This window comes from Saccoglossus kowalevskii, chromosome 11 (assembly GCF_978046115.1).
Source record: "Saccoglossus kowalevskii chromosome 11, keSacKowa6.1, whole genome shotgun sequence".
Lineage (NCBI taxonomy): Eukaryota > Metazoa > Hemichordata > Enteropneusta > Harrimaniidae > Saccoglossus > Saccoglossus kowalevskii.
The window spans coordinates 33,584,113-33,610,284 of NC_140651.1; the positions used below are offsets into that span (position 1 = coordinate 33,584,113).

General features: G+C 34.0%; 1 protein-coding gene across 1 annotated transcript in view; it reads left to right on the forward strand.

Moving 5' to 3' along the window:
- The window catches only part of LOC100371963 (uncharacterized), a 63,666-nt gene that overhangs the window by 21,019 nt on the left and 16,475 nt on the right, over window positions 1-26,172 (forward strand). The window contains exons 6-21 of the mRNA XM_085505131.1: window positions 1,565-1,660; window positions 5,714-5,850; window positions 6,183-6,387; window positions 8,020-8,131; window positions 10,333-10,487; window positions 10,865-10,987; window positions 11,667-11,827; window positions 14,061-14,211; window positions 14,361-14,495; window positions 14,712-14,872; window positions 15,046-15,352; window positions 15,455-15,565; window positions 17,914-18,111; window positions 18,559-18,731; window positions 19,373-19,586; window positions 25,725-25,925. Coding sequence (XP_085361257.1) covers window positions 1,565-1,660; window positions 5,714-5,850; window positions 6,183-6,387; window positions 8,020-8,131; window positions 10,333-10,487; window positions 10,865-10,987; window positions 11,667-11,827; window positions 14,061-14,211; window positions 14,361-14,495; window positions 14,712-14,872; window positions 15,046-15,352; window positions 15,455-15,565; window positions 17,914-18,111; window positions 18,559-18,731; window positions 19,373-19,586; window positions 25,725-25,925 — 2,640 coding nt within the window. The remainder of the gene's footprint in view (window positions 1-1,564; window positions 1,661-5,713; window positions 5,851-6,182; window positions 6,388-8,019; window positions 8,132-10,332; window positions 10,488-10,864; window positions 10,988-11,666; window positions 11,828-14,060; window positions 14,212-14,360; window positions 14,496-14,711; window positions 14,873-15,045; window positions 15,353-15,454; window positions 15,566-17,913; window positions 18,112-18,558; window positions 18,732-19,372; window positions 19,587-25,724; window positions 25,926-26,172) is intronic.

The window sequence follows — 26,172 nt, forward strand, 5'->3', positions numbered from 1 at the left end:
ATTTTTTAAATTAATTTTATGTTTATTCAGTAGGTAGTGACTAAAAAGTAGCTTTCAATTTACCCCTAAGCAAGTCTTGGTGAATAGAAATTCATTCACCTTTTATGTACAATGTGTACAATATTTGCGTACCTGACATTTTGCCAAGTGCCCCCTTTGTGTGTTATTATAAAAATATTATTATTAAAAAAAGTTATTCAATTCCGGTTGTATTTTCTATTCAAAATGAGTAGTGACTGGAAAAAGCTAAATATTTTGGGAAGCAAACAGGAATTTTTATAACATATATTTATCAGTAGTCTGTTTTTCTATGATATATATATATTTGTATCTCTAATTTATGTTGATAATACATTATTCACATTAATATCATTATACTAGTGACTGGAATTATAATGACAGTGCCTTAGGGTGAACTTTGTTTTAATATGGGATTCAATACATTAGAGACTCCAAGGCTGCTAATATGGAATATATAATATAAAAATTTGCATTTTCAACGTCAGACATCCGGGCATTTTCGCCTGGTAACCATCGCAGTGAAAACAAAGGCCAAAAACTCTCAGAAAACTGTGCTTTGTGATAGTTGTTGAGACTCCCCAGAACAGAGTAACAAGATTACACCTACATGTACATGTGCAACAATTTGGTTGCTTAGGATTACCTCAAAATTGAATTTGTGCTGTTTTCTTGACTTTAGCTGTTTTAGCTATTGACATATTGACAAGTTGTAGTATTTATTACAGCATTTTTAGTCCTCGTTCGGACGAAGTTTGAAAACGGGGACTTATAATTCGGCCTCTTTACGTCCGTGCATCCCTCCGGAGTCGTATCTCAGAATCCCTTGGGCCGATTCCGTTCATTCTTTGCATGTGCCTAGTACTTTATGTGGGACATATACACATGCAGTGGTTTAGCGATTCGATTCAAAATGGCCAACTGGCAGCCATCTTGTTTTTTGAAAATGTTCTATTTTGGACATGCTGTGTCAGTTTTCATTAAAACTTGGTACATAGATTATACATGTTAGGATACATGTCCATGACAATTTATTTCACAATTGGATCAAAGATGGCTGACTGGCAGCCATCTTGTTTTTTGAAAATGTTGTATTTTGGACATGCTTTGTCAGTTTTCATTAAAACTTGGTACATAGATTATACTTGTTAGGATACATGTCCATGACAATTTATTTCACAATTGGATCAAAGATGGCTGACTGGCAGCCATCTTGTTTTTTGAAAATGTCGTATTTTGGACATGCTTTGTCAGTTTTCATTCAAATTTAGTACATAGATCATACATGTTAGGATACATAGGCCGTCCGTGAGTTCCTGAGTCTGTTCAGTCGTCTGTGCGTCAGTCTGTCCAAAGTCATATTTCAAAATTCTGTGGATCGATTTCGTTCATTCTTTGCATGTGATGCTCGCTACAAACCCCTCCGCTTTAATATGATGAGCACAAAGGGAACTTTCAAAAATTTTACGGGGACTGTGCCATTTTCAATGACTTGTTTAAAATTACCTGATGAGTTTACTGTAGTTTATTTTACTTTGATTGCTAGGTGTTCTCATTGAGAAAGCAGTCCACTCATCGGATCCAACATGAAGGCTATAGATTCTACATATGTAACCTGTCAGCAGATACTATAGTATATAAGGTATGTAAACTAATTGTCAACTCTGTATGAATGTCTATTTATAAATTGGCACACCCTATAGACATGTATATAGGGTTGTATTGAATCTAAACACTGAATTAGACAAAAATTAAAAATACCTTGACATGTCAGATAAAATTGTTGTCTGCTTCAGGTATAATACATTTGAAGAGGGTCGGGTCTGCATTGGGTATTTTCGTGAGCTGTAATCAATTGTTTTTATTTTCGTAATAATGTATTTTAAATACGTAAATTCATAGACCTGGGCAAGGTGTAAAATGTAATCAGCTATTTTATTCGTTTGTAATTTGTACAAAGATCTTATTTTTTGTAAGCATATAAAGCATTTCCCATGTTAAATTTCGTAATTTGTAATTTAGATTCTTAAACAACAATTATCAAATGTATTATAAAAAGTGAAAATGTATTTAGGAACTTGCTTTATCTGTAAAGAGTAAAAACAAATTTTATACTTTCATTTTCCTGTAAAAACATAGAACGCTTTTTTTATTTCCCGCAACCTGTACCAGGCATCTTCCCCTTGCCCCTTCTTTTTGAAGATTTTCTATTTATTAGCCATGTGCTCACCTCTGACCTCTGACATTGTAGTGAGATTATCAAATTAGTTCTTTCAGGTCACCTTCGACCATAGAACCTTTATTGCCACTTATTTTTCCATTATTTTCATTGGTGGGGTGGGAAAAATAGAACCCAATGAAAATACTGTTAAATATTTTTTTTAGCTGGAACTAGTTTTCAATTGTTGGATTTTTTGTGCGAAGTTTATTAGACATGCCTGGACATAGATACATTCAAACTCCACACATACATCGTACATAATATTATACATATGCACATCAATTTTTTCCACAATCTGATTCAAGATGGCCGGATGGCAACCATTTTTATGCTGAAAAATCATCAAAATCGAGAATTTATGGATGGGACCTTGATGCATGTCGTTTTATTTTTCAAATCTGATTCAAAATGGCTGAGTGCATTAGTTCTAGAGCCAAATTTCTGACACACTTTGACTGATTATGTTCAAATTTGATATATTCATTTTACATCATGTTATAGATATACAGATGTATTCAAAATGGCTGACTAGTGGCCATTTTGTTTTAATTAATGCTAATCCAGAAAAATATCTCCCAATATGGACAAGTAATTTCAATGTTAAAAAATGTTTATGTTCCAACTATATTACTATAAACAAAACTATGTATCTCAAGTTTGATAACTGACAGAGACTGTGTCATGCATGGCTTGTTTTAAACTTTTATTTTTAAAATGAAGTGAGTGTGTATTCAAGACATGTTAGAACAGAGAAAGCATTGAAATGCATCAGTGCTTTATTTCAACATTGTATATTGAAATCTGAATGTATCTATAATTGTATTACTGTACTGCTGTCCCTAAGGATTTAATATTGTCTGTTCAATTCCACACATTGTATATTGAGTGCGTGTTACTGACTATTAAAAACTCAAATGTTTCATCCCCGTCAACTTATGCACCCAATGTCACAGCATGGCATATTTCCTAATGGTTGGTAGAAGACAAGGAAGGCAACTGAAAATTGATCTGAATATTAATATTCAGTACATCCTACACTTTGAGCTTAACTTTAATACCATCTTAAATCTAATCTGATGACAAATGTAAATTGCTGTTTGATGATAATTTGATTTGGTTGAAAGGAAGTAATAAAATAAATAATTGAAACTAGTGTGTACATACTCTCAATTATTCTGTGTCAGTGCCTTGCTATTACTGCAACATATTGAGTACATAATTACAATATCTCATTAAAGCAGGTATATCATGCATAAATTTGTTCTACTATTGTGAGTTTCTAATGCTGAGGGAAAATACATGTATATTTATTCCCATTTCTAATGTGCCAAGAAAATTTAAGTATGCTACATATCTCACCACGTATAAAAATTAAATATTATTTCAGACTTTATATTAGGTGAGGGACCCTCTCTCCTCATCCCCACCAATTAATTAGTATTCAAACCATGCTTCTATTGTCAATGGATTTTAGAGGCTGTATAAAATCCATCTTTTTAACCAGTTTATTGAAAGCAAAAACAATATTTGAGAATCACCATGGATACGAATGATGTCATACATTGAGTTTATAATGGAGTGTTAATAGTTTCAAAGAGATTGAATTGCAAAGAAGGTAATTAAGTATAAATCTTACTGCTTTGACAAATATTAGTGATTTGTTCTTGTCTTGTGTCTCAATAGATGATGTGGTACATCAGACTGAGGCGTGATGCCAGATGTATTCATTTATGTTTTAGCACAAATGATAATCAATGAAAACACAGATATGCAAATTAAATGTATTATTGTATTTCAACCCTGAAAAAGATCTTTTTTTTTTAAATCAGATGTAATCCATTGTAACAAGATCATGGTCACCTGCATGTATTTGTATAGATGGGTATCAATGTGTTTCGTTTCCTAGCAACTAAAAAGAAAGCTATACTGCTCAGTTTTAATCTTCACAGATGTTTTATTTTGTTGGCTCAGCTGAGATGAAACTGAGATATCAACAATGCTAGAAATGTCTAGTATTGTGTTAATTATAAATATAAAAAAAAAATTAATTATACGATCAATATGTTTCTGAACATACAATATCCATACATTATGGTGTCCATATGTTAAATCATGGGGAGTAATTTTCTAGGATGAACCAATAAATAAAATGCCACATCAACAGCAGAATAACCTACTTGTATATTTACTAGGTATTGAGTAGGTGGAGTATAGTTATTTTCTCTTAGGTTGACGTCAGCAGACACAAGTGATTACTGCCATGTTACATGTAGGTATCACTCAGAACCTCAGACTAGGATTAATGGTACTCTGGCAGTAATATATTGTGAGAAAATATTGTGGGATTATATATTTATCACATGCAAATTTCCAGAGGTTGAACTACAGAGGTTGAAAGTGGGAATATTTTTCTTTTGCTGAAATAACACTGAATACAAATTTATCATTGCACATGCCTCATATGCTAATTTTGTTGACACTGTAGTGATCTTTCTCGCATGAACCCATTGCGTGCACTGAGTGGCTTTTCTGCTACTTTGTGATGTTTGCTTCAGTCTGTAAAGATTTGAGCGACTGAATAATAACTTGCCAAAAAGAATCATTTTCCTAATTATCAGACCATATATTAACCCAAAAACTTCAGATAACCTTTAGACAGCATGTACAAAGAAAAAAAGACTCCTTTATATGACGTCAAACTATGTGATGTGTTTTTGATCTGTCCTTTATTACGTCACATGAACATTATGCATGTGATATATAGTGATACAGAATTACAACAGCAGTGCAGTTTTAAAAAAACAATTTCTTGATTGACATTTTGAGTCTCTCTAAAAATAGTATGCTATCATAAATTGATCTGCCTCGAAGGCCATGTTGTTGGCATATCGGCAGTTTTATATTCATTAGAATATGCATGGTTTAATATTAATAGTAGTTGGCATTGTAATATCACAATGGTTTTCAATATATTAATAAATTTCAAATTTCAAGTACTACATTTTCAACCATGCTTCCAGGCAGTCCATTTGTTTGCAGATGAATCAGAAAATGATTTTTTGATTTGAATTATCAACAAACCACTATCTTTTGCTTTACAGCATCTTAAAGGGTGGTAGTTGTCGCACAACACCTGAATTTCATATAAATGAACAATGTATTTTACACTGTTTGTGTACAACGCTACACCAAACAGGGTGTGGTACGATGATCACATGGGAGATTTTGGATATGTATAATCTAATATAATCAACAATGTGCTAAATAATTTTCTTCTCTTACATTTATATCTTCGAATATCACAAATTTGACAAGAGAGCTAGTTATTTGCAATAATTTTATTAATTTGTATAGTATTGTGTGTGTGTGTGTGTTAGGATTCTTTTAATGAAGTAATCTTTTGATAAAATGCAGACCTTGTTGATTTATTATGTAAATAAACACCTTTAACACAGTATTCTCGTTTACTTACAGGGGCAGTTAACAACTCATCAGTTATGGCTGTATTTCAAAGATCTCCAAGATGCAGATTATGAAACACACATAGCATTGGTTCATAGTAGGTTCTCTACCAACACATTTCCTAGCTGGGAACGAGCACATCCAAATAGGTAAGTAACCATGACAATTAATGTAATCTTATAAAATGGTTGAATTTTGCTGTGAAAGGATTGAATCTGGTTAACAAGGGTTGAATCTGGGAAAAGTTGAATTTAGATATGAAAGGGTTGAATGTGCTTGTGAATGGTAGGATTTTGGTTGTGAAAGGGTTGAATTGGCTATGATAGGGTGGAATCTGGCTATGATAGGGATGAATCTGGTTGTGTGAGGGTTACACTTGACTGAATGGGTTAAAGCTGGGTACAAAATGTTAAATCTGATTGAAATAGTTGTATGTTGGTTAATAACATAGATAATATACTTTTGATAATGTATCCTGTAGATATTTGGCTCACAATGGTGAAATTAACACATTACGTGGTAATGTGAACTTGATGAAAGCCAGAGAGGGTGTTATGAAAAGTAAGAAATTTGGCGATGAACTCAAGAAATTATACCCAGTTGTAGAAGATGGGTTATCTGATTCTGGATGTGTGGATACTGTGCTCGAGTTCCTTATAATGGCGGGTGGTAGATCCCTACCTGAGGTTTGTACTGATTATTATTAAAATTTCAGGTCTGTAAATATTTTAACCTTGATGTAGACAAGTCCAAAAATTGGGACTAATAATTTAGGTTACAGTCATAGTTTAATAACATCATTTCTTAGATGTGTATTTTTTTCAAACTTGGTACAAAAACAATGCATGATGGTTATATGCATTTTGTCTTTGTGTTGAACAAATATGGCTAGTAATTGAACATTTTTAGTCTACAATAGGCATAAATCCTAATATTTGAACATGTTTGTGACTGGTTCTCTGAGATAAATGGGGCATTGTAATCAAATTTGGCATATGAAAACATATTGGGTTGTAGGTGCATATTGTTTGTTCAAAACCAGATTCAAGATATCTGCATGATTGGTGGCCATTTTTTTAGTCCCTGTCAGACTATTAATTCTTATTTCATTTTTCCGTCTGTGACGTCTCTAACATTTTCTCAGAAATTCTGTAGCAGATATCGATGAAACTTGGCAGGTTGATGAACACGTCTCTTCCGAATATGCACGTAATCTTTCCAGATTTGAAAATCCTAAGTGGGTCTTTTTCATGATTTTCATCCAAAACTACCTCTCCCAACACCACTGAGAGAATAATTAGCTTAGATTGTCAGGGCCACATTTTGATGGGAATTATAGTGGTGATAATGAAACAAACCCAGGTTCTGGTAATATACAAAGACCTGAATTAACAAAGAAGTCAAATTGTTATTAAAGGTACATCAAGGTTTACTCAGATTTATGAATGCAGATTCTTGAGCATGTATGAGGCTTAGTTTGGTTGCACTTGTGTACTCTGGGATTTTGGACCTGGGTTAATGAAAGTTTTCAGTTATCAGATTAAGAGAAATCACTTTATAATGAGTTGTACCCACATAGAGTACATATTAATTCAATTGTTTACAGATGTTCCATGTATTATTTTAACATGAGTATTTTATAATTAAATAACTGTGACATTTATGACTTGTTCGCTGTATTTCCAACTAAGGTTGAACTTTTAAGTTTAATCTCAGTGACTTCATATTAATGGAAAATATAAATGGCACTTGAAATATTGGCTTGTATATATTGATTTTGGTAAACCTGTTCACACAAAATAGAATGAAGATACATGTATATTTATATATCAAAGAGGAACTGTCAGCTGAGAAAATCCCATTATAAACACCTGCATCTAAATCCACATACTTGTTTTTATTGTGATAATAAATAGTTGCCAGTGTGCCCTCTAAGTAGAAATAACGCATCACTGATGCACACAACTTTTTCATGACGAAACTGGCATGTCAATGACATCACAGAAATCATATAGTGATCTCCCGAACAAAAAAATATGTAATTAAAAATTTTGTGATTTTGTGAAATGAAATTTATTTATTCTGAAGACCTCTTTTTCCCCAGGAGTCAACAAACTGATTCAACTTGATTTTTTGAGATCCATTTTGACTCAAAGATGTCTACAAAATCAGTTTTGTTAAAAGGAAGATAACAACATAACATAACTAACCATTCAGGGTTACGAATTAATTTGCTTCTCTGACTGTCAAAGATTAAATCAAATATGGGTGATATGTCAGGCTGCTATTGATAACATGAAATGTATGGAATTCTGTAGGCTATGATGACTATGGTACCAGAAGCCTGGCAGAACGATGTTTTGATGACTAAAGAGAAAAAACAGTTTTATAAATGGAGTTCATTTGCCATGGAGCCATGGGATGGACCAGGTGAGTCAAGTCTATATATTTTGTTAAATGTTTTTGATTGGATAAAAGATACTGTAGAATACTTTATTTTCGCTTGGAATTTATTTTCGCTATTTTCGCTGGAGGGATGATTCCGTGAAAATAAAATCCAGCGAATATACTTTTTTTCCTATATTTCACATTAAACTCATCAAAAATCAGTGAAAATAAATTCCATACAAAACGCCCAAAAAAGCCTTTTCAGCGAAAATTAATTCCAGCGAAAATAAAGTATTCCACAGTAATACAGAAGTCGATCCATTAAATATTATGCAAATTATCTATAACAAACTATAAAAATGCTTAAATGACTTCTACTATGACACTATTGGGTCTCCATGGCTGATACTGGTGGGTAAAAATATTCTATTATAACATTCTAATACTGATCGATGTTGAATGATAAATAAATAATATTTGTATATCTGGGATAATAAATTGCCAAATTATGGAATTATTCCCTCCCCTCAAAAAAACAAAATGTCCAATCCTAATTCATGTGTGTGTGCGTGTGTGGGTGTTGCTTAAAAATGACGTCATTTTTAGTGATATCCAGTACTGTGTATAGTATAAACCATTATACTTGTAATTGTTCTGTAATTGATTCATGAACAATATTGAAATAATGTGTAGTCCATAATAGCAGGCTGACTTGGGTCTCAATGTACTGTTAAATAATGCCTGTGCCATTCTGGCAGGTTACATGCTTGGAAGCAATTATTCTGACAAGGTGGATCCCACCAAGGCACTAGGAGAAGAAACTTGGTTTGGCTGTCTTGTGACAACAACACAATTTATGTTACTGTTTCACAAAAAATGTTTGCCTGTAAAAACGGTAAGCAGGAAACAGATGACTATTTACTTTTCACCAAGATTAATTTAGTAGTAGTACTGTAGTACTGTTTTGAGCAGAGTGAGAAGTGAGATGAAATGTTTCTAAAATAAAACCTTCACCTTGCAATGATAATAAACATAGACATTACTAAGCCTTAGCTATGTCATTTCTTTGGTGAATGTTGCACCTTGGTCAAAATACATACTCATGATTTCAATTAAAAAGAGCACATTGGATTGTGGGAGTATCAATGTTTATCAACACAAATGACTTGCATGTGCGACGCGGCGACCACTGCCTTTTAACAATCAATGGTAAAAGAACTGCCAATCTAATTGAAACTGGGTTTGTAGCTGCATAGAAATAATGATAGACCTGATAAAGTTTTGGTGGAAATTGACTAAATCTATATCTGAAAATCTATTACTTGAATAAATTTTGTCTACTTGATTGCCATGTGTTAGGCATACAATGGGAGTTGTTACAGTTTACTTCATCTGTGTAGGTATATAGATGTCTATTTATGTGTGTCTGTTCCATCAATATCTCATAAACCAATCATTAGATTTTAATGATGCTTTCTGATAATGGGCAGACCTGATAAGGTTTCAGTTGGAATATGTGCATGTTACTAATATGTTGAAAGTAAGCCTCCAAGACCTGTTGGATTTTTTGGTGAATTATTAGTACCATATTAAACACTGTCTGAAAACACACAATTTTTTTTTTTTTAAATATGGGAGTTGTCACCTGTGCACATGCGGGAAATGAGTCCTAACTCACGCTTACAATGGAAACTAAAAATGCAAAGGCTCATGGGTAAATTCTTTTTGTAAACAATGACATGGCACTTTGTCATATGATATCTACAGATATCTACTTCCCCACTTTAAATTTTCTCTTTTACACCCAAAATATGACAAATAATTAAAAATGTTTGGGGTTGCTAGTTGCAATTGTTACAAAATGTCCCAAACTACAATCAAAATCAATTGAGGTGTGTGAAATAACTTCCAGTTGTTTTCTTTATTTGTACAGTTGATAAGAGCATTATATCCATTATATCTGATCACTTGTCTAGAATGCAAGACAAAACTACACTCTTCCAATATGAAGCTATGTTTAGACTAGTAGCAATTAGAATGGTGCTGTGTTTTAAAACAATTCTAAAAATGTTTTGATAAAACGTTCTGCATTTCATGCAGCTCAATTGATTTTGAGACAACTAAACCTGTGTACACTTATGTTGTAGAGCTGTACATTCCTTTATATACATGTATGCTTATATCATCTTGTATGTTTGACAGATTTGAGTTTGTTTGTTTTGTTTGTTTTTCTGTATTTTCAGCTTTATTTACATTCACGGATGGTAGATACATTGGGGCTATATTAGATCGGAATGGGCTTCGTCCATCTAGATATTCTATCACTAAAACAGGACAAATGTACATGGCTAGTGAAGTTGGTGTTACTAATGTTCCTGACAATAATGTCACGCAAAAGGTGAGTAACTGGATCTCTGCTATCAAAACCCAAAACTTTGGTGTTTCAGCTGTAAACTGAATAATTTCATATTTATGTGAGTTGAAATTTCAGATTACTAACCTTATAATATCATTTATTAATTTATGCAAAATTATTACAATATTTGCATACATTAAGGAGCCTATTATGGGATGTATGTCATAGGGCAAAATATGTTATGCATAGATAATGTTTAGTTCAAGATGCATGTGCTAACTTGCATGCATTAAATGTACACATCTCTCACAAATGAAAACAAAAAATGTCATCTTCCCAACAATTCAAATTCACTTAATTTGTTGTTGTCATGTTTTCCCATAGCAACTAGTGCATTGAGAGTGTGATTTTTGTTATAGGGTCGTTTGCAGCCTGGTAGAATGTTACTTGTGGACACTAAAGTTGGATCTGTCATCAAGGATGAAGAAGTGAAGAAATATGTCTCTACATCAAGACCGTTTGGTGACTGGCTAAATTTCCAGGTATGTGTATGTGAAGAGATAGTTCTCCATCTAAGTCATGATGACACATAGAGATTGTTGTAACGTAACTAGTAATGCTCGATTGGTATTTTTCAACAACCTTTTACTATAGTTATTGAATTTCAATGGTAAAATGATGTTTATATTTTATAAATAAAATAAGGATAAAATTTTGTTAGATGTGTTTTGCTGGCTGTTGTATGCCAATATATCATGTCTACAAGTAGGAAAAGTTGTGTAATAAAAAGGTTATTGCAGGAATACTACAATGTATGCAAAGTACAGGATCATATACATTACACTCAGTTGATATGATTACTGTAAAATACTTTATTTTCGCTTGGAATTAATTTTTGCTGAAGGAATGATTCAGTGAAAATAAAATCCAGTGAATATACATTTTTTCCTATATTTTACATTCAACTTGTTAAAAATCAGTGAAAATAAATTCCATACAAAACACTCATCAAAAAGTCTTTTCAGCAAAAATTATTGTAGCTAAACAAAAGTATTTTACAGTACTCTTCTGCCCTTGTGTATATTTGTAATAAAATTATAATATTGTACAGTCAGAAAACTATGAATACTTTCATGGTTTATATTATTTTTTTACAATTGTTATTTGATGTCATCAAGACAGGCACATGTATTTTGAGATATATATTGATTATTGTTTTAGATTGGATTAGAAGAATTACATGCTGCTCACAAAAAACCTGACATCATTAATAATGTAGTTGAAAAGGAGCGTGTACCTGTGGAAACTGATCGTAGATTAATAATGTTTGGCTATACAGTGGAGCATATTAATATGCTGGTCTTGCCAATGGTTAAAGATAGGTAAGAAAATTATTTTTCATTCATTTTTGACTTCCATGTGCGAAGCACATAATGGGAGTCTTTGCAGTTAGTGTGTCTGTGTGTGTGTATGTGTGTATGTGTGTCCGACTGTTCCACTGCTATCTCAAGAAACATACATCAGTTTTTGATGAAACTTGGTGCATAGATGCTCTGGGCAAATGCGCAGATTTGATTGGGTTTTGGTAAAAATCCATGCTCGTTAATTACCTAATTTGCATGATAATTAGCTAATTTTTAGCTGTTCTATGACTGTTCCACTGATATCTAAAGAACCACTCATTGGATTTTGATGAAACTTGGTACATAGATGCTCTGAACATATGCACAGATTTGATTAGTTTTTGGTAAAAATCTGTGCATATTAATTACCTAATTTGCATGTTAATTAGCTGATTTTTAGCTGTTCCATGATTGTTCCACTGATATCTAAAGAACCACTCATTGGATTTTGATGAAACTTGGTACATAGATGCTCTGAACATATGCGCAGATTTGATTAGTTTTTGGTAAAAATTTGTGCATATTAATTACCTAATTTGCATGATAATTAGCTGATTTTTAGCTGTTCCATGATTGTTCCACTGATATCTAAACAACCACTCATTGGATTTTGATGAAACTTTGTACATACATGCTCTGAACTAATGCTAGGTTTTGATTAGTTTTTGGTAATAATCCGTGGATACTAATTATCTAATTTGCATAATGATTAGTCAATTTTCGTTTTTTCCACTGATATCTCAAGTACTAATTATCACATTTCAATGAAACTTGGTATATAGATGTCATATGACACTGCACAGACCTGATAGTTTTTATGGTAATATCAGTTCATATTAATTACCTAATTTGCATAATTAATTAATTTTCAGCATTTGATATAAGTACTAATCATCACATTTCAATGAAACTTGGTACATAAATGTCATATGACACTGCACAGACCTGATAGTTTTTATGGTAATATCAGTACATATTAATTACCTAATTTGCATAATTAATTAATTTTCAGCATTTGATATAAGTACTGATCATGACATTTCAATGAAACTTGGTACATAGATGTCATATGACACTGCACAGACCTGATAGTTTTTATGGTAATATCAGTACCTAATTTGCATAATTAATTAATTTTCAGCATTTGATATAAGTAGTGAGCATTACATTTCAATGAAACTTGGTACTTACATACTCAAGGACTATGCAGAGATTGATTGTTTTCGATAAATATTTGTGCATATTAATCACCTAATTTGCATAATTAGTTAATTTTCAGCTTTTCCAAGGGTATCTCAAGTACTAATCGCATTTCAATGAAACTTGGTACATAGATCCTTAGGACTATGCAGAGACCTGATTAGTTTTAGGGTAAATAATTGTGCATATTAATTACCTAATTTGCATAATTAACCAACTTTCACACTGATATCTCAGGTACTAATCATCACATATCAATGAATGTACATGGATGCTGTAGGACAATAGACAGACCTGAATAATTGTGGGTTAAAATCTGTACATATTAATTACCTAATTTGCATAATTAACCAATTTTAAGCTTTCACACTGATATCTAAAGTACTAATTATTCCATTTCAATGAAACTTAGTACAAAGATGCTCTAGGACAATGTACAAACCTAATTAGTTTGGGGTAAAAATCTGTTCATATTAATTCCCTAATAAGCATAATAATTCATAATTTTTTGGTTCTAATCACATTTCAATTAAACTTGGAGACATAGATTTTCTGTTACATTGCGCAGACCTCATTAGTTTTACACTCAAATCTGGTCATATTAATTTTCTGATTTGCAAAATTAGTTTTCAGCTAAGTAATTTCGAATTATATTTAATGTGTCTCCAATACTCTCAGCACATGGGAGTTCTTTCTAAGCTTTCTTTGATTGTATTTTTGTGGACTTCATTGGACCATAATGGTGGTTGTCATATAGCCTATGGTGTAAGCTAATGATGTAATTTATATTGCATGGGACCCATGGGCTTGAACATCAGTATTGAGAGGAAACCCATCTTCAAGGAAAATTTGATAAAATGGCTTTTGCATATATAGTATGGGAGAAATAAATTTTCAAACCTTTTGGGCATCAGGGCAGTTGCCTTTGATATATCTGTGAAGTGCAATCCCTGATATTGTATGGCACATTGCAGCGACCACCATATTTAAACATATAATAATTAATTTGCAGAAAAGAAGCACTGGGATCTATGGGAAATGACACTCCGTTAGCATGTCTATCTACAAGAAATCCTCTGGTGTATGAATATTTCAAACAACTATTTGCACAAGTCACCAATCCTCCAATTGATCCATTCAGAGAAAAGATTGTGATGTCTTTGGTGAGTCATTCTCAAGTTTGTGTTTTAAATTAAATAATTCAAAATTGCAGTGTTTAACAATAACAGTATGAAATGTAATCTGATCTTAGAAAGAAAACCAACTGACTTGTCCTGTTAGTTTAATCTTGATTATTTGATGCTGTATGTAGGCTTGTCCTATTGGTCCTGAAGACAATATCTTGGAACCAAGTGCAAAGCAGTGTCAAAGGTTGTTTCTACAACAACCAATATTGACGTTGAAAGATTTGGAGGTTATTAAAGCTACCACTTACAATGGATGGAAGGTATTTATATGCATGAATCTAGCACTTTCTCTATCACTTTTTCCTTTCATATTATACAAATAAAGAATAGGTTAAAAATTATTGCTTCAAACACATGGTTTTAAGTGCTTTTACTTTGTCATAATTTAGTGTATTTTGTAGAATTATACTTATAGATATATTTCAGACCAAAAACAAAACATACATATTCTAATAATTATTGTATGTATATTTTAGACGCATGTTATTGACATTACATATCCAGTGTGTGATGGTAAGGGTGGATTGGTACCGGCTTTAGATAGAATTTGTGAAGAGGCAGCATCTGCAGCAAGGAAGGATTATACTATAATAGTACTGTCTGATAGACTTGCTGGCAAAGATAGAATTCCTGTCAGGTAAACTATATTTCAGCTTCAAAATATATACATGGTGTAATGCCTTTATGTGTAATCCCATACTTATACCAGTACTGGGAGGGGTATGGGGGGAAAGTTTCATAATGAAAGTTATAATTTTGAAAGGTGTGAGTCAAAGATTTTTTGTTTGTCTAACAAATTTTTTTTGTCAGTTCATTATTGACTGTAGGGGCTGTCCATCATTATCTAATTAAAGAAAGGCTAAGAATGAAAGTCGGTGTCATCATTGAAAGTGGAGAAACACGTGAAGTTCAACATCACTGCGTGCTGCTAGGTTATGGAGCTGATGGAATCTGTCCATATTTGGTTTTTGAGACAATTTCTTCACTACGACAACATGGACTGCTGGATTCTTCTCTAACTGATGATATAATAAGTGATAATTACATAGCTGCTACTGAGAGAGGTATTTCTAAAGTGATGGCAAAGATGGGCATATCAACTTTACAGAGTTACAAGGCAAGTACAGGACAGTCTCAAATTGAAGCTAAACAACTACCAGAGGACACTACTATAGCATTCACGTGTACTTATTTATTTATATACATTTCTTTTTTACAGGGTGCCCAAATATTTGAAGCTGTTGGCTTGAGTGATGAAGTGGTTAGTAAGTGTTTTATAGGAACTGCATCCAGAATTGGTGGCTGTACTTTTGAAGTGCTTGCAGAGGAGGTATGTATTGTCATTTAGTATGAATTAGTCTAGGTACAGTAGAACGTCGATTATCCGAACGTCTATTATCCGAAATGTTCGGTTATCCGAACCTACTGTGTGTCCCCCAAAGTTTGTATGCAGGTCTGGCTGTGTTCTGTATAATACAAAAGTCAACTGTGAACAGTAAATACTACAGTCGCCTTGTGTGATTTCCTGGTGCAACACTTTCAATAAAGCTGTTATCAACATGTAATCTGACGTCTTTCACGTGTACGTTCATTGTTTACAGTGTCTGCGCAAACAATGAAACGAATTACAGTATCCAATAATTTCCTAAATTCAGACAAGCCTATTACGCCACACCAGTGTTCCACTGTAAATAAAAAATGTCCTAAAAACACAAACTTCATCAAATGTCTTCTCCACTGTTTACAGTCAGATCCTTAACTTTACCAAATTGTAAGTCACCGCAGTTCGAATACGTTTCCCGAGAAAATTGTACGATGTTCCACTGCCGTCAAAGAAACGCGGCCATGAGCCGATCCCATGTTTTTTCCGATTTTTAATTTTAATGTCCAGTATGAGAAGTCACATCCTCTTCGGAATAAAAAAAGAAAGAAAATAACTTCTGGGATGTCTTGCCACAGAAGCGACGCCAGTTTAATAGTGCAGTGAAAAAGAGAGGCGAAACGACAACCCTTTGGTGTGCCTCTTTGATGGTTTATCAGCAGACAACGGCAACCAATGACCACAGTCGGCGGGCCGTTTGATGGTTCACAGCGTCGAAGTCTTTACGTCCGATGATCACAGTAGCCAACCTGGATTTTTACAACAATTTATTATGTCAATCGTTTTAGGTGTTAAAAACTTTGCTGAATCCAATAAAATCGGGACATCTTATAGCAGTTTACCATTCGAAAATCCCCGAGCAATCTGGTAACATCGAGCCGCTAGCCGATCTATACACAGCGAATACGAAGCGACCTTTCACCTGTTTACTTTATCAGCGTCTTTTATCTAGCGTTGGCGTGGCTACCCCCCAGTGAAATGCAAACGCGGTGTGCTTGATTTGGACGCAAAGTTGTCAATTATAAATCGACTAGAACGTGGCGAAACCGCAAGCAATCTATCTACCGAGTATGGTGTTGGTAAATCGATGATATCCGATATGAAGGCAAAACAAAAGCTGCTGGATTTTTTCAGTAAAATGGATTCAAGTGCAGGATTGCAACGAAAGATAACGAAAACAGCCTATGACGATCATTCAGAGAAATCCGTCTTCACTTGGTTCCGGGACTTGGTTTTCCCAAGAACTTTATTATCGCTACATTTTACGGACATTTTGAAACATTTTTTTAACATTCCAGCATGCAACATTTTTATTACAATGTATTACTGATTAAATAAAAATGTTTTTAATGACGTACTCTACATGTATTATTGTTTGATTTCATTACAGTCATGTGCGTTAGAATTTGTGTGTAGTGAGCCTGTAAACTTGAGCACGCCCACACAAGATCGCATATCCGAACTGTTTGCATAACCGAACAAAAAGCATGTCCCCCTAACAGTTCGAATAATCGACGTTCTACTGTACTTCCAAATATATAGCTATAATTGTAAACTCAAAAATTTGAATATCAGATATGGGTTGCATAAACTTTGACTATACATGCATGTGTATATGACATAAATATTTGTCAATTTAATTGTTTGATATAACTACAGATTTGAATCTATTTCCACGGCTTGATTAAAATTGGCAGGTTCCATGTGTACCAACAAACCAAAAATTTGTTACTATAATTGAATTGTCCCATTATATATGTGTAATTGTGGTTTAGAATGGTATAGTTAGTGATTCCATCTTCTATCCAGTTATATTTTTACCACTGAAATAAATACAGCAGAATGTGTTCTAATCACCAGTGTGTGTTATATGATGTGTAAATATTCAAAATCTGTGATTCCATGCAAAATATGGAGACATGGCTGTTGATAGTAGTCACATGCTATTACCAACAACTGTAAGATTGAAAAATGTCTCGTCCACATCACCATGCCTTGTCTACCTCTCCATGCCTTGTCTACCTCTCCATGCCTTGTCTACCTCTCCATGCCTTGTCTACCTCTCCATGCCTTGTCTACCTCTCCATGCCTTGTCTACCTCTCCATGCCTTGTCTACCTCTCCATGCCTTGTCTACCTCTCCATGCCTTGTCTACCTCCCCATGCCTTGTCTACCTCTCCATGCCTTGTCTACCTTTCCATGCCTTGTTCACAGTTCAGACCATTAGCTCAGTTTTGCTAGCATGTTTGCAAATGTTGGATGAAGACAGGAAGTTAATATTATAATTTTGTTTACAGGCTCTACAGCGTCATGTGATTGCATATTCAGATAGAAGCTGTGATAATCAAATTATCTTGAACCCTGGGAATTACCACTGGCGTAGTGGTGGTGAGAAGCATATCAATGAACCAGAAAGCTTGGCTAATTTACAAGATGCTGCCAGAACTAGCAGTAAACATGCGTATGACAAATTTAAAGAATCCGCTATGAATGCAGTGAGTTACTATCTCTTATTGCCTTAGTTGATAACTATGTTCAGTGGGAAAAAAATCATTTTATATATATATATATATATATATATATGTGTGTGTGTAAAACAATAGATTTATTAGTCTCCGTCAGATGCAGTTCGTTATTGGGACTTGTGTTTTGGGTTTTGTCTATATGGATCATTTATCTGACATGTCTGGACCGATTTGTCCAAAAAACATGTAAAACCAACTTTTTAATGTCATCAACAGTTTCTCAAATTTCAGTTCTAACATTGACTCAAAATAAACATAGTGGGATTGGTAACGATAGCAAGTCAAGTTTTATAGACAATTTAAACATTGATTAATGGATATAAATGTTGTAGTTTTCAAATTACTATTCATGATGTGTTTAATCTATTAGAAGTAATTCAATAGAGACCTAACAAATTTATATGTTATTTTTTGTAGGTCAAATATTGTTCACTTCGAGGTCAACTTGATTTGAAATTTCCAGAAGTTCCTATTGATATAAGTGAGGTTGAGCCAGCTGCTAATATTGTGAAAAGATTTGCTACTGGAGCGATGAGTTTTGGGAGTATTTCTTTGGAAGCACATTCCACATTAGCCATTGCTATGAATAGGTAAGCATTATTAAAATATCTTTAGAACTACATTTCATATTAGCCATTGCTATGAATAGGTAAGCATTATTAAAATATCTTTAGCACTACATTTCATATTAGCCATTACTATGAATAGGTAGGCATTATTAAAATATCTTTAGAACTACATTTCATATTAGCCATTGCTATGAATAGGTAAGCATTATTAAAATATCTTTAGAACTACATTTCATATTAGCCATTGCTATGAATAGGTAGGCATTATTAAAATATCTTTAGAACTACATTTCATATTAGCCATTGCTATGAATAGGTAAGCATTATTAAAATATCTTTAGAACTACATTTCATATTAGCCATTGCTATGAATAGGTAAGCATTATTAAAATATCTTTAGCACTACATTTCATATTAGCCATTGCTATGAATAGGTTAGCATTATTAAAATATCTTTAGAACTACATTTCATATTAGCCATTGCTATGAATAGGTAGGCATTATTAAAATATCTTTAGCACTACATTTCACATTAGCCATTGCTACGAATAGATTTAGGAAATCTTGCATGTCATGAGCAAAATGTTGGTAGAAATTAACTATGGCAGATGAAAATATAAAAATGAAAAGTAAGACCTAGTTGTTTCTACGTACTTGAATAGAATGGGAGCAAAGAGCAATACAGGTGAAGGTGGAGAAAATGCAAACCGTTATCTGAACCAAGAAGAAGGAAATAGCAAAAGGTCAGCTATTAAACAAGTGGCATCTGGAAGATTTGGTGTGACTAGTTCGTATCTAGCTAATGCCGATGATTTACAGATTAAAATGGCTCAAGGAGCTAAACCAGGAGAAGGTGGTGAACTGCCCGGGTACAAGGTAAGTACATTCTTAATTTGTGGGAGTCTTTGCAGTTAGTGTGTCTGTATGTGTGTGTGTATGTGTGTGTATGTGTGTCTGTCTGTTCCACTGATATCTCAAGAACCATACATTGATTTTTGATGAAACTTGGTGCATAGATGCTCTGGGCCAATGTGCAGATTTGATTAGGTTTTGGTAAAAATCCATGCATATTAATCACCTAATTTGCATGATAATTAGCTGATTTTTAGCTGTTCCACTGATATCTGAAGAACCACTCATTGGATTTTGATGAAACTTGGCACAAAGATGCTCCAAACTAATGCACAGATTTTATTAGATTTGGGTAAAAATCTGTGCAATATTAATTACCTAATTTGCATAACGATTAATCAATTTTGGCTTTTCCACTGATATCTCAAGTCCTAATCATCACATTTCAATAAAACTTGGTACATAGATGTAATAGGACACTGCACAAACCTGATAGTTTTTAGGGTAATATTAGTACATATTAATTACCTAAATTGCATAATTAATTATTTTTCAACTTTTGATATTTCAAGTAGTAATCGTCACATTTCAATGACACTTGGTACATAGTTACTTAAGGACTGTGCAGACCCCTGATTAGTTTTTGGGAAAATATTTGTGCATATTAATTACCTTACATGTATGTAAATGTGTCGAAATGGGCGTAGTGCGAGTGGTTAGTGCTAGTAGCACTAATCCGAAAAAGTACTAGATCTAGTGCTAAAATGGCACTAGATCTAGCGCTAAAATGGCACTAGATCTAGCGCTAAAATGGCACTAGATCTAGTGCTAAAATGTGCTCAGTGCGAGTGGCATTGTTATCGCATTGTCAACGATGTCGAGTAATAGGAGGGGCATCAACAACCACTTTCATATGCAAACTACAAACAGTATATAAAACATCCGCAATATGTGCGAGATGTCCATAATACTTTCTTTATATAATACCGGATTCTGCCGTAAATTCGCCCACCCGAAAAATCGCCCAGGGGATTTCACGGCTGATGGGCGCTTATTTGGGGTTTAAAATTTCAAAAAATAATTATCAAATATTTTGGGGGGACATTTTCATTGTATCCAACTACACAGACTTTCTATGCCGTCAGTTGGGCCACCCAAGATGAAAGAAACTATTGCAGAATTAATAATAATTAATAATTCTTGCTGAATTAAAAAGTAGACCACCTGAAATGTCATTACAGTGTCGCCCAGTGTCATTTTTCAAATACGTTTGTTTTTATTTTATTGGTAACAAATGTATATTTTAAACGACGTTTCTAATAAAAACCAACACAACTGCATTGCGTAGCAACAAGCTATCCCGGCAAGCGATCACAGATGCTCAATCCAGACATGCTATGTTTCACAAACGTTGATTATTACTCAGTAGTGATTATAATAATGCACAAAAAATAAATTCGTTAATTGTTATGAAATTCAAATAAAATTCAACTTAGTTTCATCGTAAGCAAATAAACGCATAAACGCTCGATGCGGTAGTGTATCCGCCATGTTTCTCTTGCATGAGTTGAGCTAATAGTCGAATCGCTAATTAACCAATCAAAATGCTGGATGATGCCAACGCGTTTAAATCACCATAGCTCATTTAAATATGTTAATGTAATTGAACGCAACGCGGAAGAGATTTGCCGATGTTGTAGTATGCTCTTTTGGCTTGGATTTTGAGGGGAAAATGGCATGATTTTTTTTTTAAATAAAAAAAAATAGTTGTTTTCAAAGATGAACTTAGCATAAGGGAACTGATCATTACCACCAAGCCGGTTTCCTGTGAGTCTCCTGCGGCATGCGTTTCTTTACCGTACCGGCCGCTGCTTTACCGTACCGGCCGCTGCTTTACCGTACCGGCCGCTGCTTTACCGTACCCGAAGGTCATTAGCCGTACCGGCAAGGCCGTTACCGTACTGGCAGGAGGCAATTCACACTTCTGACAAGTTAATTTATGCATTGATTTTCCGGTTTACCGGTAAAATGCCGACCTGTTTAAATTTCAGTTTTATGCACAGGATCGCCTGAGAAAGCAAAACTGTAGAATTAATTTGAGTAGAATTTGTTTAGTTTGTAGTTATAGTCTGTTTATAAATCATTTTGTTCATGTTTGCTATGCAGTAGCTTTCGAGGTCAAATACACCACCAGGTCAATTTGTTGCGTCTTTTTATTTGTCAGAGATTAAACTTAATCATTATTATTGCATAATATTTACATTCAAGTTGCGCGTGATAATGCTACACATGATTTTTTTGAGACCATGGAGCTCCCAGTACGTCCATGTGAACTGTTGGATATGACTACAGACGGAACTGCGTCTTTATTTTATACGATATTTTTATTTTTTTTAAATTGGGATCAGTGCTCCCAAATCAACTGAGCCGACAAAGTGGGTTACAAAAATAACAGTTCCATGAAAGTGGCTATATTTGTGTATGATGAATCCTGAGTCGGTAGTTTTGGCATGTAACCTAATGGTTTTGGTTATTGTTAAAAATGCACAGTGCAGACGTAATTTTGTTTTCATTTTTTCACTTTATCTGACGCCAGTGCACGTGTGCTTGGATGTTTTTTTATTCAGTGATTGGGCTAAATATTTGACGACGTTGCCAACGCATTCAACATACGAAAATAGCAAGTGTGTGCGTTTGCGTGAATGATAGATGCAGACGAGATTTCTCGTCGCAACGCGTTTTATTAGTTTATTTCCAACGCGAGTGGTCGGCGCCTTTGATTGCGTTTAGTTTGTTCTTTCATTCGCAAAATCTATCGCTGGCACCGTTTATTTTGTTATGTCTCACAACTGAATGTCCAAGCTGACTTTGTATTGGCTGTAATTATATTTTTTTTGTAAAACAAAAAAAAGTCCCGACCTTTCCAGTCTAAATCGTATTCTGCCCCAAACCAAACAGCCCTTTTCAGGGCCAATCACATGTTCCAAAAAGAGATATACCGGCACACTTGCACACTCTGTTTTGTTATAATAAAGTTACATTGGGGATTGTTGGAGGAGGTGTGTAAATATCGGGTAAATATGTTTGGACAATTCCATAAGCAAACTCACAAAATGAGGTCGAAAAGCAATAGAAAAATGTTGACCTAGAGCAAGGTCAAATTCCGTTTTACGCACTTGAATTTTATCTGGACTACGTGCACGCGTTGCGCGTGTTATTGTCAACAATGTATCAAAACAGATTTTCGAACGCCCAAGCCCGAATTTAAATACATGTGAGCTCGGCCAAGCGAGTCACGCTGACACATTATGCAAGTATCATCGAATTCATGCGACAGGTTGAGACGTTTTATTCAACGTCGTGGGTAAGCTACGATGTAGGACTGTCGTTTTATAGCGTTACAGGCGATCATGAATATGTGAATAACACACATATATTGAAAAAAAACCATGAAATTTCAGAAAGACTTTTTTATTTAATTTATTTATTTGTATTTCGACGGTTGTCCGACTTTCTTTCCACTGTGTGAGCTACTGACAAATATAAACAAATAATTAACCCATCGAGTCCTCTAGTCGACTGGGACGTAACACTCTGTTGTACAAGTCATGTCCTTTTCAAATTATTCACTTTCAATGGGTGGGTAAAAAAAAATTCTTATTGTTTGCAAAATGCCCAATTAATTCATGCATGACTCACGGTTACCGGCAAGGCGCCGATCAGTTACCGGGGCTTTGTTTACCATGCATTCATTAATCGAAGGTGATAAATAGTCGGTATTGGTCCTATCAGTACGGTAATTGTCCGGCCGGTACGGTAACGCAACGGTCGGTACGGTAAAGCAACGACCGGTACGGTAAGCAACGACCGGTACGGTAAATCGAGTCAAACTCACAGGAAACCGGCTGGGTGGTAATGATCAGTTCCCTAAGAAGAATACTTTAACATTGTTTACAGTGATAACAGCTCTTTGTCCAAACTGAGCTTACGCTAGTCACAATAAACACGCTCTTGAATAAAAACTTAAATAGACTGATTTAGGCGTAAGGGACGATTGAAATGTCCGATAAATTACGACAAAATATTTTAAAAAATAAATTTAAAAACTGTCGAAAATTCGCCCTGAGCGATTTCTGGGCGGTTTGTTTAGCTGTGAAGGGTTAAAATACGTATTTTACAACCGGAAATTCAACAGACGAACTTGTTACTTCACATGTTTTAATTATTAGCAACTGTAGCAAGAACAAGATTTCGAGAGTCTACAACAAAACATTCTAAGGGCTCCTAACAAATATTATTGCAGAGAAAGTGTTCAGACATATATAATATGGTCACGTCAAAAAATCAAAAAATCGGCGAGGTTCCTCATATTCCGTTAGTTCCTCCATGATAGAAAGGTAACAACAAGATTGCGTGAATATGTATATGCCCATTCACAGGTCGCAGTACACACAAAATCCACCGAGCATTACAGGACCCGGGACTTAGACTAGGAGTATACCAATTTTTTATTTAGTTCACATATGGCATCATAATTTCATTTTCGAAGATCTATTTTCATTAAGTGTGGCGCCGACCAGAAATAAAACGGCACATCAGAGATTTAAAAAAATCAACGCTGAATTCCACCATTTACATAAAGTTTCCATTCGCCAAAGTTGAAAACACAAACTTCCCCACAATACCATTTCATACAGTATATCTATTCACAATTTGTAAAAATTGCGAAGTTCGACCTGCAGTTTCACTGTTTCAGCTAGTTTCCCAGCCGATCGCGTTGTTCCAAAGGTCTATTACGACAAACGTGGACAATGACATTCTCAATTTTCCCACTGTAGCACATTTCCAATGAATGAAAGATACAACAATTTTACATAAATATTAATTTATTTTCAGAGAATTACGGGATGTCTTGACGTCGTTGACAACGCGATATCAATCCCACTCGCACTATGTACATTTTAGCTCTAGATCTAGTGCTGTTTTAGCATTAGATCTAGTGCCGTTTTAGCATTAGATCTAGTACCATTTTAGCGCTAGATCTAGTGCCATTTTAGCACTAGATCTAGTAGTTTTTCGGATTAGTGCTACTCGCACTAACCACTCGCACTATGTCCATTTAGACACATTTACATACCTCCTTATTAGCATAATTAGTTAATTTTCAGCTCTTTGCCTGATATCCCAAGTACTAATCATCATATTTCAATGAGACTTGCTACATAGATCTTCTAGGACTATGCAAAGACCCAATTAGTTTTTGGTAAATATTTATGCTCATTAATCACCTAATTAACATAATTAACACTGATATCTGAATTTTTGAATGAAATTTGGTACATAAATGCTCTAGACCAATAGACAGGCCTGATTAATTTTGGGTTAAAATTTGTTCTTATTAATTCTTTAATTAGCACAATAATGCATAATTGTTTTGTTCATATTAGTTACCTGATTTACATAATTAGTTTTCAGCTATTCCATCAATATCTAATGTACAAGTAATTTTTAATTAATTTTTAATGTGTCTTCATATTCTCAGCACACAGGAGTTCTTTTTAAGCTTTCTTTGATTCTTTCATTGTATAATCAGATTCATGTAGAAGTATGTCATTGTTAATGCAATTATTATTATTTTTTTGTGGTTGCAATAAATACAAAGTGGCACCTATGCTACTGAAACTCATGTTAGTTTGCCACTGTTCAAATACTTTTCAAAGTCTGTTATTCAGATAATTCTATACCCTGATATGTTTATGTGTAATATAAAGGGTAAATAAAATATAATTCCTGCCAAATTTTGGCCAGTATTTTTCATAAACATGTCTTTGATATTGTATTGTTTGAGAAATTTTGATGTGATCATGGTATTCCATAATAAAATCATACATGTCATTGTCATTGAAAGATCTACTGAATAATTATTACTTATTAATAAACTTATTTTCTTTCATTTTTTTCAAAACTGACTTAAACCAGCATTTAGAAAACAGTCTTTTCACTCTGTTTGTGTATTTAGTTAAAGTTTAAATTTTGGCCAGATCATTTTCCAGCAATATTTCAAGCTGTTAATTTATCCTTAATATCTGTTGTAATGCTTGTATATCTGATATCTATGAACTAGTATAAGATTGTAATTGTTGTAGTCTGGTTTATTTTCAGGTATCTGAAGCTATTGCTGCCACTCGTCATTCCGTGGCTGGTGTTGGTTTGATTTCACCCCCACCTCATCATGATATTTACTCTATTGAAGATTTAGCTGAGCTGATTTATGATTTGAAATGTGCCAATCCGCAAGCAAGAATCAGTGTTAAATTGGTATCAGAGGTTGGTGTTGGGGTGGTTGCATCCGGAGTTGCCAAGGTGAGTATGGTTTGTTGAGAATATAGAGATTTATTTTAAATTTATAATTTTGAAAACTAATTTTCCATGCAATATTTGACATTATCCATGAAACCGTACATAAAAACAAGATGTCATAGCATTATAGAGACATCAAAACTTTGCATGAGCTTCAGCAACCTCATAACTATTTCGACTCTTAATAATGTGCTATACACATTTGATAAATTTTGCTAAAATAAGTGTATCTAGACACCACGTTTTCTGC